Source organism: Plodia interpunctella, chromosome 17 (genome assembly GCF_027563975.2).
Source record: "Plodia interpunctella isolate USDA-ARS_2022_Savannah chromosome 17, ilPloInte3.2, whole genome shotgun sequence".
Classification (NCBI taxonomy): domain Eukaryota; kingdom Metazoa; phylum Arthropoda; class Insecta; order Lepidoptera; family Pyralidae; genus Plodia; species Plodia interpunctella.
The window spans coordinates 1,972,545-1,988,178 of record NC_071310.1 but is presented as its reverse complement, the minus strand read 5'-3'; the positions used below and the strand labels follow the sequence as shown (position 1 = coordinate 1,988,178).

The window sequence follows — 15,634 nt, the reverse complement described above, 5'->3', positions numbered from 1 at the left end:
GTAAATGAGGACGCTGAACTTACAAAATATCAGTTCAGATAACTGTTCGAATTGAGACCTGACGAAAAAGAGGGGCTTAACCATGATTCAGTCAGACGTAATGAACGAAATAAAATAAAAAAGCTAACGTAAAGAAAACATAGGAGTTGTCACAAAGAAATGACAGCATTACGGTCATTGGGTTTGACGACCTCGGTGGCGCAGTGGTAAGGTTCTTGCCACTGAACCGAGAAGTCTCGGGTTCGAGTCCGGTCGGGTTATGTCGGAAAATGATCTTTTTCTGATTGGCCTGGGTCTTATATCTATATAGGTATTTGTTATAAAATATAGTATCGTTGAGTAAGTATCCCATAACACAAGTCTCAAACTTACTTTGGGGCTAGCTCAATCTGTGTGATTTGTCCTAATATATTTATTTATTGTAAAATTAGAGGTAACTTGAAAAAAAAAAAGCACTTTAGTCAGTGTAGAATTAGTAGTCATAATTTATAAACACAATAAAAATCATTCACTCCATAAACTATGCCATAGCATAGATTTAACTAAAAACCGTACAAGAGCTGTCACACGGTGATTAAAAAACGCGGTTAGGGAGCTCATTTCTCAGAGGTATTTCAACGAGAATTTCTTTCTACGGGTGTTTCAACTAATTATCTTACGTTGTCAACCGGCTAAACGTTGTGTTTCGGTATTTAGGACTTGCTGAGTGACGAACGAGGACATGTAGCTGTAGCAAATGTGGCGTTTCATCAGTGACATGTTAAATCATGCTGCCATGTCAAATAGGTTTAAAAATGTAATGGAAAAGCTGTGTAGTAAGTAAATGAAGGTAGAATGAAGAAGAACTTGATATCTTAGTTCTTATCTAAGTTCATCTAAGAAATATGACGTCAAGCAGGCACCCTGTTCGAATCTTCAAAATTGTAAGGTTTATTTTTTACGTTGACCCTGGAGGTGTCAAAGTCCCGAATGTATTGGGAACTCGGTAGTATGAGATAGATAATCTCTCGGGTCACCTTACGTTTTCCCAAGATACTGCAGTGATAGCAACTAGAGATAATTTTACTTCCAATATTTTCCTATATAAAGATGTAAGTACAGATGCTACTAAATGTTACCGCTAAAAGGAAGTTATTTACACATAAGAGTTCGAACGGGAATTATACAATAAATATATAATAAAGCATTACGAAACATGGAAAAAATTAAGTGAAATTAATCATAATAGAAACATAATAGACCTTATGATCTGTTACTTTTAGTCGTTGAGACGTATTTAAAACAACGCACTCGCAAATGTAAATATACTAAAATTCCCGACTTCATTTGAAGTTACAGACCATGGAATTCAGACATTAGATACCAGTCCGCTACTGCTAGCAAGCAAGCTACAAAGGTTTAAGTTAGTAATAAAATCTTAACAAAACTGTCTAGTTCTATATCGGCAAGATAATTTCAAAGTAATCGGAAGGTTGTCTGCAAGTTCAGCCATGTTACGCTCCACAGCCTTTTGTAGAGTAACGTGAGCATGAATGTAGGCCAAGTTGACGCGTGACGCATCGCGAACACATTCTAGCCCGCAGTCACAATGTAGACAAAGAAAACGAAAGATTATTAATTTTTGAAAGGATAGATAAATAAAGAATTAAATAGGTAACTAAGGATTTACCTGACCTGATACAGCTTGTAATATCTCTTTTGCAAAATGGTCCTTGTTGAAAAGAAAGATACATATCTATATCATAATCATAATGTCTCATTGTCAAAATGTTGCGACAGGGACTGAAAATTATTGATCTAAATAGTAATTACACAATACACACATTGTGCGAAAAATACATTTTAAAAGTTTGAAATATTTTTCATCTGAGCATCTGTCATATACTCATACAATAGAGTGCGAATTGCAGGTAGTGAAAGAGTCGAAAAAGTCTGACATCGACCTAAAAAATTCGATCTTATAAAAATAACATTGCAGTCTTGTTATTTTATTAAAAACTTAATAGTGACAGCAAAATTGTGTAAATGAATTAAAAGGAAACCCGCATTGGGCAATAACTCTACTAAACAATGTTGCCTAAACAAGTTTAAATCCGTCCCGAATGAAAATGTGGATTTACAAAGATAGCTTATGAAAATTGAGCGATCTCACGGATTGGGCTAACTTCTGTAATAGCTGCGACAAAATCATTCGAGATTTCGCTTTCGCAATATACACTAGAATTATAGTAAAATGAAAAGTTGAAGATCAGAAAAACCTAAGGTAGATTGACTGCTGACAAACAATCGATAATACGAGGGCTGCTATTTATGTATCCGGAACTGGCCAATAATTCTAGAATATTTAAAAAGTAATTACAACATTTGAAAATAGAACTCTTCGGCTAGAGAATAAATATTTTTCATGTCCCTGTCATTTGTTTTTTTCAATTGGCGCCAATTTTGAAAATAGCTTGTCTTCATTGCCATGGATTTAACTCGTGAACATTTTCGCGCGATGATTTATTATGATTTTCGGCGTGGATTAACTCAAAAACAGTGCATCGAACAACTGATTTTAACTTTTGGAGATGAAGCACCATCGAAAACCACTGTGTATTATTGGTTTAAGGAATTTCAACGTGGACGGTCTATGCTCACGGATGAAATTAAGGAGGGTCGTCCTAAATCGGTAGTGGTACAACAAAATATTGATGCTGTGCGACAATTAGTAATGCAAGATCGTCATGTTACATACCGCGAGATAGAGGCGTCTCTGGGCATTAGTATGACGAGTATACACGCGATATTACACGAACATTTAATTGTTAAAAAAATTTGTTCGCGTTGGATTCCGCACAACTTGAGCGTAGATCAAAAACAGGCTCGTGTCGACTGGTGTAAGAAAATGATAAAAAAATACAACCGTGGCACGTCAAAAGCTGTTTATAATATCTACACAGGTGACGAAACCTGGATCTATGCTTATGACCCTGAAACTAAACAGCAGTCAACGGTGTGGGTCTTTCAAGATGAACCGAATCCAACAAAAGTTGTTCGTGCGAGAAGCACTTTAAAGCAAATGGTCGCTTGTTTTTTTGGTATCAACGGACATGTAGCTACAGTGCCACTAGAGAATAGTAGGATGGTTAATTCTGAATGGTACACCACCATTTGTTTGCCAGAAGTCTTTGAAAAAATACGAAAGAACAACCCACAACGCAGAATCATACTTCATCACGACAATGCTAGCTGCCACAAGTCGGCTGAAACAAATAATTTTTTGGAGGGTCAAAAGATTGAATTGACGGGTCATCCGCCGTACAGCCCCGACCTGGCACCCAATGATTTTTATTTATTTCCAAACATTAAAAATAAATTACGTGGTCAACGTTTTTCGAGCCGCGAAGAGGCCGTTGATGCGTTCAAAACACACGTTTTGGACATACCTCAATCAGAATGGAAAAAGTGCTTTGAAAATTGGTTTCATCGTATGCAGAAGTGCATAGATCATCGCGGAGAATACTTCGAGAAACAATAAAACCATATGTAATAATATATATTTGTTTAATTTTGTTATTCCGGATACATAAATAGCAGCCCTCGTATTATGAGAATCAATATAATTTAGAATCACATCAATATGACTAGGGAGCGTGACTAGATCGCTTTAAGAGTAATCTCGTTATGCCTGTCAGGAACCTTAGGACTATCTCTCAATTTGACTAACAGCAGTTTAAGATAGCAGGTTATATGGGAGGGAATCAATGAAAATTTCGAATCCCTTCTTACCAGTAAGAGTTAGGTACATTTACCTCACTATTGCAAATATTGCCGACAGGAAAACAAAAGTGACCTTGATTGTGTACAGCCATGACCTCTCAGTGAATGGAATGGACTCGCATTGGATGCACTGTGGTGGACATTCATATTTTCTTATATTATAGTTACTAGTGAATCAAATGCAACCTCATAATTCATTTTATCTTTGAGCTTAATTTCTATAATGTTGTATTAGTCATCTATAGTCTCCATCCAGTTTATGAGACTTGCAGTATCTGTACTTTCATTGTTGTCTTTAAAATCCTTATTACTTTCTAGACCTACTCTTTTATTTTTATATATTTTAATCCCGAACATAGAACCTAGTGAATCTATAAGACGCTACAACTGTTGGATCGTTGCCAGGCAAGCAATTCCTTTTTGAACAGCATCCCTTGCTTTACTAGAATTGTCTAAATTACCTTAGACATCATCAATTGGATCATATAATATTATTTCAACGTTTGCACTGACCGCGATACTTGCACCAAACTTTGATAGCGGCGGATTTGATATTCATAAATTTGGATTAATTTCATTTATTTACTCTGTTTATGTACACAGAGACCTAATAAAGATGCAGACAGTAAATAGGAAAGTATGATGCTGCTTATTTAAAGTTAAATTTCTTCCAGCAGACAATAGATACATAAATCAGTGCTCTAGACCCATAATATGAGAGGAGAGATGTTTCACTCATTGCGAATTCATTGTTTTAAATTTAAATATATTTAGATTAACACAAATTAATAAAGCAATACAATAAGTATTTCCAGCACCTCTTTAAACATCAAGGACGTTTTTGTCTTCAAGTTACTTTACAAAAAACCGAACCGATACCTTATTTATCACCGGAAACTTTAGCCAATTAACGTCAATCTCATGGGTCTTCCGATAATGCCAATAAAGGCTTATCCGAAAGGCTTCAAAAGTAGTCAAGTTACTTCACTGACTCAGGTACTGACTCATGGCATACATGCTAAAGCGAGAATGACACAAGTATTAATGTCTTTTTTGTTTCTGTTCAGCGAAAAAAGACTAGTAACTTGATTGATCTAATTGTCCTTCTTGGCCTTTTCCTGCTCGTGCAGGGTCGGCGCAGTATGTAAGGGCCCACCAAGCATCGTTCTGTCATTTGCCAGGAAGGGGAATAATCCTTCCTATCCATATCTTCCTTGATACAATATGTCCACCTATTTTTTGGGTTTCCACTATTCCTAGAAATCCGGGCAATTATAAATAGATACACATATATATATACTTATGGCGAGGTTATTAGGCTCGTAGGTACTTATGAGTAATGTCGACATGACCCAGAAAGTTGGCGTTAACCTTACTAATAAATGGAATTGCGCCTGATTTTTTTGGAAATTGTGAAAATACTGAGCGTAAAGCCTTTCCGTAAAATCTTCTTTTTGTAAGAGATGCGTATTTTCCGAAACCAAACTTCGATCGGACGACGGATGGACGCTACATGCCGCTGCAATTAATGCACCAGCGCAGGCCCAGGGGTGACCGCAAGGTCGGATTTGCCTTACTGGTGGGTGACACACGACACGGCCAGCGTGACTCACTGTGGTTTGTATTGTTTTTATATCCGACAAAAAACGTTATATTATTAGGTATGCGTTGTCACAAAGATTCAGTTCAGTTATTTCATAATGAGTAGTTTAATTAAAGCCTTTGGATATTTTTAAAAACAATGGCTTTATTGTTTAATGAAAATAAAACTCTTAACCTGTAACTAACTCCTAGACTGCCACATGCCATGTTCGTTTTAAGACACTGGTATTTACATTCAATCATTCAATTGAATAATTCCGCCGGCCTTGCGATAAAACGTTATCAAACCGCGACAATTTGTGAATCAGGCGCATCCTGACACTCGACACCCACTTGCCACGGGTTTGTATTGAGAAACACCAAGTGTGTAGGACAGTTTTGGCCAATCACCGTCTGTCGGGCCCTTTCGTTCTTCTCCATTCTCTTGGCGTCAGCATAAAAAGTAAATTTCTTCCAAATAATAAATCAAATCATACACCGGCTAACCTTGTACTGGTGGAGGAATATTCTAAATGAAAAAAATATGTTGTAAAAACTTCTTGATCCTAACTATCCTATAATAAATGCAAAAATAAGTTCGGTTGTTATCTCTTCAAATTTTATCTACTCAACCAATCTTCTTAAAAGTTTGCATACATGAAGGTTTGAAGTACGGAGAAGGACAAGGGTACCTTTCATCCCGTAAAAATAAATAGTCTCGTGGGAAATTCAAGCGGGCGAAGTCGCGGGCACAAGCTAGTAACAAATAGTTTACATCCAAAGGTGAGTCAGGCATTGTGATTTATTTACATGTAGGTATATTGTAGTATTATTTTGTGTATTATGTAATCAAAGCCATTGAAAAGTAATCGCAACTTCGCTCACTAGTTTATCAGCAAGGTTTGAATTGATAGGTAGGTATTTAAAATTGCGCCATTTTCAGTCTGGACTAGTTGAATGTAGTATTTAATGTAGGTACTTAGCTGTCGAATAAACAGTCTTCTTTGCAAATATCTTAGCAAGTTGAGACGTCACTGGTTCCTGTGATTTTATTTTTGTCATATCTTTGAAAGCATTGTCATTATAACTGTAATTTTTTCACTCGTGTTTCTATTAATAATCAAATAGTCATCAAAACAAAAATTTGTCTACTAACTAGCTATTAGGTATATCCCCTGAGCATAGTCAGAATATCATGATTCCAGGCAAAAAAAAATGAAGGAAAAAATCAATGAACTAGATACCTATTGCCATTTATATTTTTACGTATTACATATTTATTGATAAAAGCCCTACTATAAGTGGTTTACATTAAATTAAAAAAAAAAAATATTTACATGCAAAATGTGATAACAATTTAACATAACATTACATACATTTTACATACATTTTACATATATAACATATATTATGTTGTAAATACACATACAAGTGAAATTAATAACATTTGGCCAGCTAAACAACATTGTTATCAGGAAAAACTGGCACATTAAATAAAACTGGGTTATCAGCCATTTTTATTTAATGTGTCAGTGTATTCAAATGAAAAAAATAAAATTTACTCAATTAATTTAAAACAGCAGGGCTTAACAAGGAATATTTTAGTTCAGATTTGCTTTCTTCATTTTTCATCCACTGTCATGGGAGCTTAAAAGTCTACATTGTTTTTTCAAAGACAACATTCAGTTACCAGTTTTAAAATAAATGATATCTGATTCTGTAAGTGTAAAAACAAGTCAGATTATGATTACAATCAGTTGAAAATTATGTACTGTTCATCATTAATCAGTGTTTGATGAACATTATACATAATACAATGAATTGTCTTTATCACTCAAAACAAACAACCGTAAAACTGTAATTAGCACTGTTTCCTTCTTCATATTGTAACAGTGCACCGTTTGCTTAATGTCATTGTCATTTGGAATAAATTGAGTACATTGGTAATTTTTTAAATTTATGAGTAAACACACAATGGCTTTTTTTTTTTGCTTACAGCGGAACACTTATGTATGTTAGGTGATAGGTTATTTTGTATGAGTGTAAAGTGATTGTTCTGATTCTTAAAAGCGGTTTTCCAAAAAAAATAATTGTGATTCAACAAAGTTTTTTTATCTTTTGCATGTTATGAATTCTGAATGTTTCATTTTGTTCATTTATGGATAATTTAATTGTTATGTGTGGTAGGTAATTGTGTGGATGTATGTGTAACATAGAAAATAAATATTTGCTGTTATAAGAGATAATACTCAACTTTATCTATTGAAACATTTCTATCTAAATGCCTTCAGTAACCAAATAATAGTCTGATAGCAACATTAAGGGTCTATTGACCCAAACAACTGTAAAAAAGAAGTGGTTACTTCCTGAAGCATAAAATATTTACTTTAAAGGTATCTGAAAGTGAGGAAAACCAAAGAAGAGGTGGATGGACTACATCAGACAAAGTATGGATAGGAAGGGAGTTATAAATGAAATGGCAAGTAACAGAGCTAAATGGAAAGAGTTAACATACTGTTCAGGTCAAGAAGAATATTATTTCACAAAGTATAAGTTCGAAATGTAGGTACATACTAAAATAAACTAATTACCGTGCATACTGCAATCCAATGATGTAAACCAAGAAACGATAACACCGGCAAATGCCAACAAAACGGGCTCAATACAGTACAATCTCTACCAATACAACAGGCAGTGCCCGTATCGACACAACTCGTTATACGAACAAATCTTAACTTAAAACAACATATTCATGTTCCAAACTAAACCTACTTACCTGGGAATACAGTTGGATGGCGTCCTGTCCACTTCCCAGGCGGCAAAAAGTTTCATGGGAACAGGTTTCGATGAATTAGTCATCTTTTCCGATTTATTTTTCTCGGTCATTTTAGATCGGCACCAAGACTAAAGTATTCACAACACAGCACTCGAGTCGGCAGCGACGCGCATTGTTATTTAATCACTAAACACAACACAGGATTCGTTTTCATTGTGCCATTACGAAGACGAAGCCGACGAGAAGCGAACACAACAATGCCCAATAAAATTCATAACACACTTTGAACAAGCAAGCTCGCGACACGGGGACAAGGGCGTTCGATACGGTTTGACAGTTTGGTGTTCTGTGTTGCAATAAGTATTACAAATCTCCCGCACTTTAGGACAAATTTAAGTATATTTTTTAACCGTATGCAGCATTTGTCATTTCACCTGTCAAAGGGTTACTGAATACAGTACAAGACAAATGCCGCAAATTTTTAGGAATTGCTAAACATTTTTTGAAGCATGATATTGCTTTTACTTTCATCCGTTGGCTCCGAGCTCCAACTTAAAAGAGAAACTTCAAGTGAAAGAAGAAAATACATTTTCAACGTTTCATGCATAAAGTTTATTTATTATTATACTAGCAGTACTTTAATATTATATATGTTGAATTCAACATGTATAACATAGGTACCTATGTCGAACTGCGCTAAAAATAGGATACGAATGAAAGAGATCAATACAGATACATATGCAAAATTGATTTCATGTCAAGTTATTCTGCATGGAACTCTATGCAACGCTTTGCTATGACTTGATGGTAGTGTTGACTGTTGACGCCCTTGAAAAAAATGTCAGTTATTTTCGTCCTGTACTAGATTCTAAATCTCCATGACTTTATCTTGAATAAATGCCATTGTCATTCATTATCTAATAATCGGTAGGTTTGGTAGCAATGCTTTATCAAATACCTATTTACAAATACAAAATTATAATTCTTATATTATTATGTCTGCTAAGATTATGTAATAAGCATCATTTCAGGATAATTGAGTCTAAAAATTAAACCAAGTGGCATATAAGTACGAATACGAAAAAAAAAATTGGTATTTTTATATCTACTTGAAGTTTTTCTAAACTCTTTTCGAAACATTGCCTAACGATAAAAAATCAAGAGAAAATATTTTTTCTACTAATAACAAACCCCATAAGCTGTAGGTTCAACTCAATACGAAAGTAACGTCGTCATTTGCTAAAATATATTACAATCGCCACATCAATGAAATATGGCGTTTCAATACTTTTCAAGTGCAACCCTATAAAGTGGTAAAATTGATAAGATGGCAACTAGCATAATTCTGTCATCACCAGATGTCGTGCGTGTCAGATACGAATGCGTTCTTAAGCAAGAAAATTTGCGCTTGGCTCGGAAACGTTCACAAATACAAAACAAAAGCCAACGATTCCAACCACGTACGTGAATATATTGGCATCATGGAATTAGTAGGTACTGTTGTACGAAGTACTTTTAAAATCCATGATTGGCATTACGATTAATCGTCTCAATGATATAGGCCCAATGAAATATGATGGGTATGGATAAAATAAAACCTCAGTATAAAAACAAACATTTGGGTATACATACTGTCTGTGGGATTCAGCCGATTCTCCTTATACAACCTTTCCCTTGTGCGAATCACAGACATAAGAACAATGTTGTTCTTTTAGGTATCTGTCTTTACCCACAAAAGGTTAATTTCTAAAAATTAAATATCTTAGTTTTAAATTAGGTATGTAAATAAATAAATAAATATAAATAAAATAAATATATTAGGACAAATCACACAGATTGAGCCAGCCCCAAAGTAAGTTCGAGACTTGTGTTATGGGATACTAACTCAACGATACTATATATTTTATAACAAATACATATATAGATAAACATCCAAGACCCGGGCCAATCAGAAAAAGATCATTTTCCATTATGACCCGACCGGGGATCGAACCCGGGACCTCTTGGTCCAGTGGCAAGAACTTTACCACTGCGCCACCGAGGTATGTAAAAGTAGAGTTGTTTTATTGTAATGAAAATGATAAAACATTTTGTTAGTAAAAGCGATTTTTTATTTCCTATGAAATAAATATCAAACAACACAATAAAATGTACATTAAAGTATAATATAACCATGTTAAAAATTATAATATCCAAATATACACAACAAAAAATTCTACACTTATTATAATGATGGAATGGCACAATACTTACCCAATGAAAGAGATACAATTTAATTTTTATCATAATACGTGTTTGTAAAAATCTTATAAAAGGTTCTTTGAGCGTTTCGACCGATGCGGCCGCGCTGTAATTATAATTTTTAAAATTTTAACAAAGACGTGAATTAGTTTTACTCTCAGTCATTAAAATAATTAATCTGTGCTGTGGTAAAGTAAATTTTATAAATGATTAATTTTGGAAATTATTCCTTCTTCAATAATATTGACGGATCGTAATGAAAGCGCGGCCGCAGCGGTCGAAACGCCTTTAGAACAATGGTCTGTGGAACCACCCAAAACCCCTTTGAATTAACAGAAATAAGACTAGATTATTTCTACCTTGCTTGATGAAGCTTTTAAATCTTAAGTTAAAAGTTAAGTTATAAAGTTCTTATTCCTTTTTTTCAGGGAAAATACCGAAAAAGAGAATAAAAAAAATACAGTATCACTTATGTAAATAATGAGTACCTAAATTATTCGTGTAACATAAAAAAATATTGCCGCAATAAAGAATATATTTGTATGTAAAAAACAAAATTTTCATATATGTATTTTAAACAAAAACATGTGCTGGCTATAAAAAAAATCACTCGGCGATCGATAAACGAATGATCTCGTGTTTCGACTCAAGTAACCATATTGATTTTATTAGAATCGATAGCCCTCGACCAAAGTTTCTATAAGGAATTTGTATTGTGCTTTGATGTTGATTTTTAAAGTTTATATTACAATAAAAATACACAAACAGCGGGGTATAGTCGATGAGCCGTCATTAAATCTAGTACAAAAATCCATGTATGCATTCATAAAAAACAATTTCTGATCCGGACAACACAAGGTGTAGGCTAGTATTGCTAATCGATAATCCACTATCGAACAATTATTCAATAGAATATCGAAGTTAAAGCTAAATAGTATCGATAGTATCGTCTTATTTTGAGCTGTCGATAGTTCCCTAGAGTATTTGCCACATGATATCAGTAGGTAGTCGTGAAAGTCATGTTCGATACCTATAGGCGACATGAAAATTTGACGCCAATATTTATTAGCAATAATACAATCGACAAGAATAATACTATCGATTGTTTATTCTTCAATACTATTTATAGTTTCATAATTAACTATCGATCGATAGTTAGATAGTATCGATAGTTTCGGTAATATCGATAATCCCGAGTGTTGCCATAACTATCGATATTACCATCAGTACACTTGAGTGTTGCCATAATTATCGACATTATAATCAGCACAGTTGAGTGTTGAGTGGCATAGCTATCGGTAGTAGCGACCTCGGGTTCACTTGGCGACCTCGGGCGGGCAGTCGGGCTGCGCGGACGGGTGTGCGGCGCGGAATGCGGGGTGCTGCTCCAGCTCGCGGTCGATGCGCAGGATTATGGGGAACGGCCGCAGGTCCACGTGGAATCTAGAAGCGAACAATGTCAATTATAATATTGCTTCTACGATGATCTGAAAAAAAAAACACGAAGGGAAAACAAAGAAATATTGCCATTTCTATAAAATAAAAAAGCATTTATTTATCAACGGCTCCCAAACTAGTTAAAACACTTAGAAACTTAACAAAAGCTTTCATACAAAGGTTATTTGACGTTATGCGGGACTGGTGCAGACGAGGGGAGTAATAAGGTTCCAGCTGCTTCTCTTCCCGCGCATATTGTAGGAATTAGTCAAGAGAATAAATAGGTTACCAACTAGACATTAGTCTCATAGACAATGCTGGCAACCCCACTAATAAATATGGCCTTCGAAGTCTTGGCTCTACCCTTACAGGGTAGCAAAGATATATTTTTTTTACTTTTGGTCAACTGAACCACTAATAGTTTTTAACAACTGGCCACTCAACCATCAGTCGAGATTTGTAGCCCACTGTCATTTTTAGGACATGGTTTACTCGACCAATGGACGAAATTTTAATGGTCCAGTATCCACCCAAGTCTCTCACCTCAATTCAATTCAAAGCAATTCTCACCTTCTAGCATTAAACACCTGCGGCACCAAGCAGCAATCAGCTAATGTGATCTCGTCCCCCACACAGTACTTTCCAGCAGATGCTGAGAGCAACTTCTCAACGGCCCTGAACCCTCGTGTGATCCAGTGCTGAGCCCACTCCTTCTTCTTCTCCTCGCCAACGTAAATCAGCACTATCAGGTTTTGGAGGGGCTGAATGCTGGATGATATCACCTGGAATTCATAATAAAAATAGATTTTGATCCTTATGGGGTAAGTACGGCATTGCTTGTAAGTTTTCTCTATCATTTCTAGAAATTAAAAAATTAAATTAAATTGTGATGTAAAAAAAATCTAGTTTTGTATTTTGTTGTGTGCAATAAACTTATTTCAAACAATTAAGAATATAGGCACAGATTAAATAATAAGGTAACTAGATGTTGCCAGGAGCTTCGCCCCCATGGAAATTTCGAGATAAAATATAGCCTATAGCAATCTTGGATAATATACCTTTCTAATGGTGAAAGAATTTTTGAAATTTTTTTGGTAGTTTCGTAGATTACCCGCTTCAAACATACAAACTCACAAACACTTACCCTTTTATAACGATAGTATACACGAGAGGTTTCAAAATTTTCTAATAAAAAAATATATCAGTCCAAGATGGCTGTCTTACCAAAATTTTAAGGTTTATTCTGACCGCTAACCCATGTTACATGGGGTCACGGCCCCAATTAAAACTAGGAACAAGTGAGAGATCAAAGAGAAATTTATGTATACAGATAGTGTTACTTACCTCACAAATCTCTCTAACTTTGGCCCGCTTGAAACAGTCTTGAGGCATTAAGGGTCTTTGTGGTCTTGTCTCCTCTAGATAGTGCATTATACTTAGAGATTCTATAAATGTATGTCCATCTGCAAAAGAAAATATATATTTTTATCACTAAAGATCTCTGCTGTTATTGTAGACAGAATTCAAATACCCTAATAAATCTTGAACACACTTTATTACACTAAGTATGAAACAAGATATAGAACCATAATATGAAAAGGCTGACCTTTTTTCTATATAAAATTATTTATGCATGTAATTTCCTAATGGACATCACTTTATATGAATTTAGAGCTCAGTTTAAGTCAGGCTTAAAGCAATCTATTCCAGTGCACCTTAAGGAGGAAGTTGAAAAAAAGTTTTAAAATTATGCAAACACTTGGTAAAACTTTAAATTTAATTGTTATTTTCATCAAGGCAGTCTTTATCTGATCAGATATGTCTGTCTGCATTATGGAATGTATATTATTATCTGTTATGTATACAAAATAATGGTAATCTGCTACCTACAACATAAGGGAATGTTAATATTACCTATACAAAGTGAGGGAACTTGCTCCATAGGGTTGACATCCCGATACTCATTGCAATGTTGTTCACCACCACCCTTGATGAGGCTAACAGCCTTTATATCGTAGGGTATCTCCTTGAGGTTTAGCGCGATTCTCACACGCCAGGAACATGAGCTTCGCCAGTATGAATACAATACTGGCTGTAATGAAAAAAAAATTCAAAATTTCAAATATTTTTCAGCTTTAATACTCTATGTATGTTCCTATTAGGAATGTAAAGTAATGTAATATTATAAATATGAAAGTAAATTTGTTTGTTACCTCTTCATGCATTATCACTATTATTATACTGGACCAATTGTTATGAAATTTGGTACACAGGTAGAAAATAAATGGAAATAACACATAGGGTACTTTTTATCCCGAAATTCCCATTGAAGCGAAGCCCCGGGGCGCAGCTAGTAAAAAATAAAATAATGTAGCTTCCTACTGTTGCATAAAGATTTGGAAATTGGTTGAGTAAGTGGTTCAGGAGATTATACCTGACACACTAACTTACAAACACTTCTTCTTTATAATATAGTGTAGATCAATGTAGATATTAGTATAATTACCTTGGTGTCACTCATATTATAAACTTTATTGATTGTTCAAAGTAAAATATTACAAGGTTATAATTACAGAGAGAATAACCTGAGAACTATATCGTAAAATAACAGGTTGTTATTTAAAATCAAGAATGTTCAGTATGTAAATAAAACAAGTTTTTGAAGTAAACACGTCCTAATTTATAACTTAAAGGCGGTTAAAATTCATACAGACCTTAGCCATGGTGGTAAGATTGCCGTTATACTTGGAGTAGTAAGAAATTTTGGCGGCTTTTGTATATCGTCTTGTAAAATAAATTTATAATTACTGTTAGCGAACTATAAAATCAAAGTATGCTAACTCCTTTATCAGTGAAATAGCAAAAATTCAAGGAAACAAGACAGTGGTGTTTATCAATTTGGTTTTGGTCCAAGCGCAAACATTTCGGATTTTCAAAACAAAACTACCAAAAGTACAGAGATATACAGATATACAGAGAGAAAAGTAGGTATAATAAAAATAAACATCGTCTAACATTTATAAACACAAAAAAGAAACAGTCATGATAAGAAATATTATTAATAAAATAATTTGCATTGTATATAATAGGACTTCGAAGGAAAATGTGAAAAAACAAAACATTCTATCAATCACATGTTTTGTTGCGTGTATCCAAACGTATTTGACCAACATTCAACCACGAACTATGTATATGAATGATCGCGAAATACGTAGACGTACGAACTAAATCCATGAAAAAAATTGTTGTTACTCACAAATATAAAATATTGTTACCGTATCTCTGTCTTTTTGTTTAAATGAAACGCAACACAGTTGTTTAAATGTTATAAATATGTAAATAAACTAAAATTGACATTTATATTCTTGTCGTAATAGTACGGTGTGGTGGAATCATGGAATTGGTAGAGATATTACTATTAATTCCATGGGTGGAATTTGTTTTTCTAATGTCAATGTCAGCAAACGTCAATTAAACGTACATGTGTTGTGCAGTTTTGCCAAAGTTTTGCAGAGGTTTTGTATTTAAGTGCGAAAATTCATCGCTGTTTTAGCTTATAAAAATGGGTAAAAAAAATAAACCAGGGTCAGGGCCCAAAGCTAATGTGTTCAAAGTAGCTGGTGCCAAAAGTTTGAAAAAAACAAAAGCTAAAGCTGTTAATCTGGGTCTGAAAAATGTGAGTTTGTTGTGGTCATAGGTGTATCATATACTATCAACATCAAAAGTAAAGACATATTTTTATAGCTTACTAGCTGCGCCCTGGGGCTTTACTCCCGTGGGAATTTCGGTATAAAAAGTACCATATGTGTTATACCAGGTTATTTTCTACCTGTGTAC

General features: G+C 34.4%; 2 protein-coding genes across 5 annotated transcripts in view; both read right to left on the bottom strand.

Moving 5' to 3' along the window:
- The window catches only part of KrT95D (Krueppel target at 95D), a 98,688-nt gene extending 90,221 nt beyond the window's left edge, over positions 1-8,467 (bottom strand). For 2 of the 3 annotated variants that reach the window (XM_053757727.2, XM_053757728.2), the window contains exon 1: positions 8,120-8,466. In XM_053757727.2, coding sequence (XP_053613702.1) covers positions 8,120-8,229 — 110 coding nt within the window. In that variant the 5' untranslated portion in view covers positions 8,230-8,466. Of the gene's footprint in view, positions 1-8,119 lie in introns of all 3 variants that reach the window. The other variant, XM_053757726.2, reaches the window with a different exon arrangement.
- A 1,740-nt stretch (positions 8,468-10,207) lies between these two features.
- Positions 10,208-14,723, bottom strand: LOC128676896 (probable maleylacetoacetate isomerase 2). 2 transcript variants are annotated; one of them, XM_053757340.2, is made up of 5 exons: positions 14,512-14,723; positions 13,712-13,889; positions 13,142-13,260; positions 12,368-12,579; positions 10,208-11,803 (listed from the first exon to the last, which is right to left on the bottom strand). In XM_053757340.2, exons 1-5 carry the CDS (start codon positions 14,518-14,520, stop codon positions 11,677-11,679), a joined length of 645 nt encoding a protein of 214 aa, XP_053613315.1. In that variant the 5' UTR covers positions 14,521-14,723; the 3' UTR covers positions 10,208-11,676. The 2 variants fall into 2 exon arrangements, with proteins under 2 accessions (XP_053613315.1, XP_053613313.1); XM_053757338.1 differs by lacking the exon at positions 14,512-14,723 and adding an exon at positions 14,304-14,430.
- Between the last annotated feature and the right edge of the window lie 911 nt (positions 14,724-15,634).

Excerpts from the sequence above, each read along its gene's own strand:
- LOC128676896 (XM_053757338.1), bottom strand. Across the intron at positions 13,261-13,711 it reads AGTTCCCTCACTTTGTATAG|ATGGACATACATTTATAGAA; the intron begins GTAATATTAACA and ends TTTCTTTTGCAG. Across the intron at positions 11,804-12,367 it reads CAGGTGTTTAATGCTAGAAG|ATTCCACGTGGACCTGCGGC; the intron begins GTGAGAATTGCT and ends GTTCGCTTCTAG.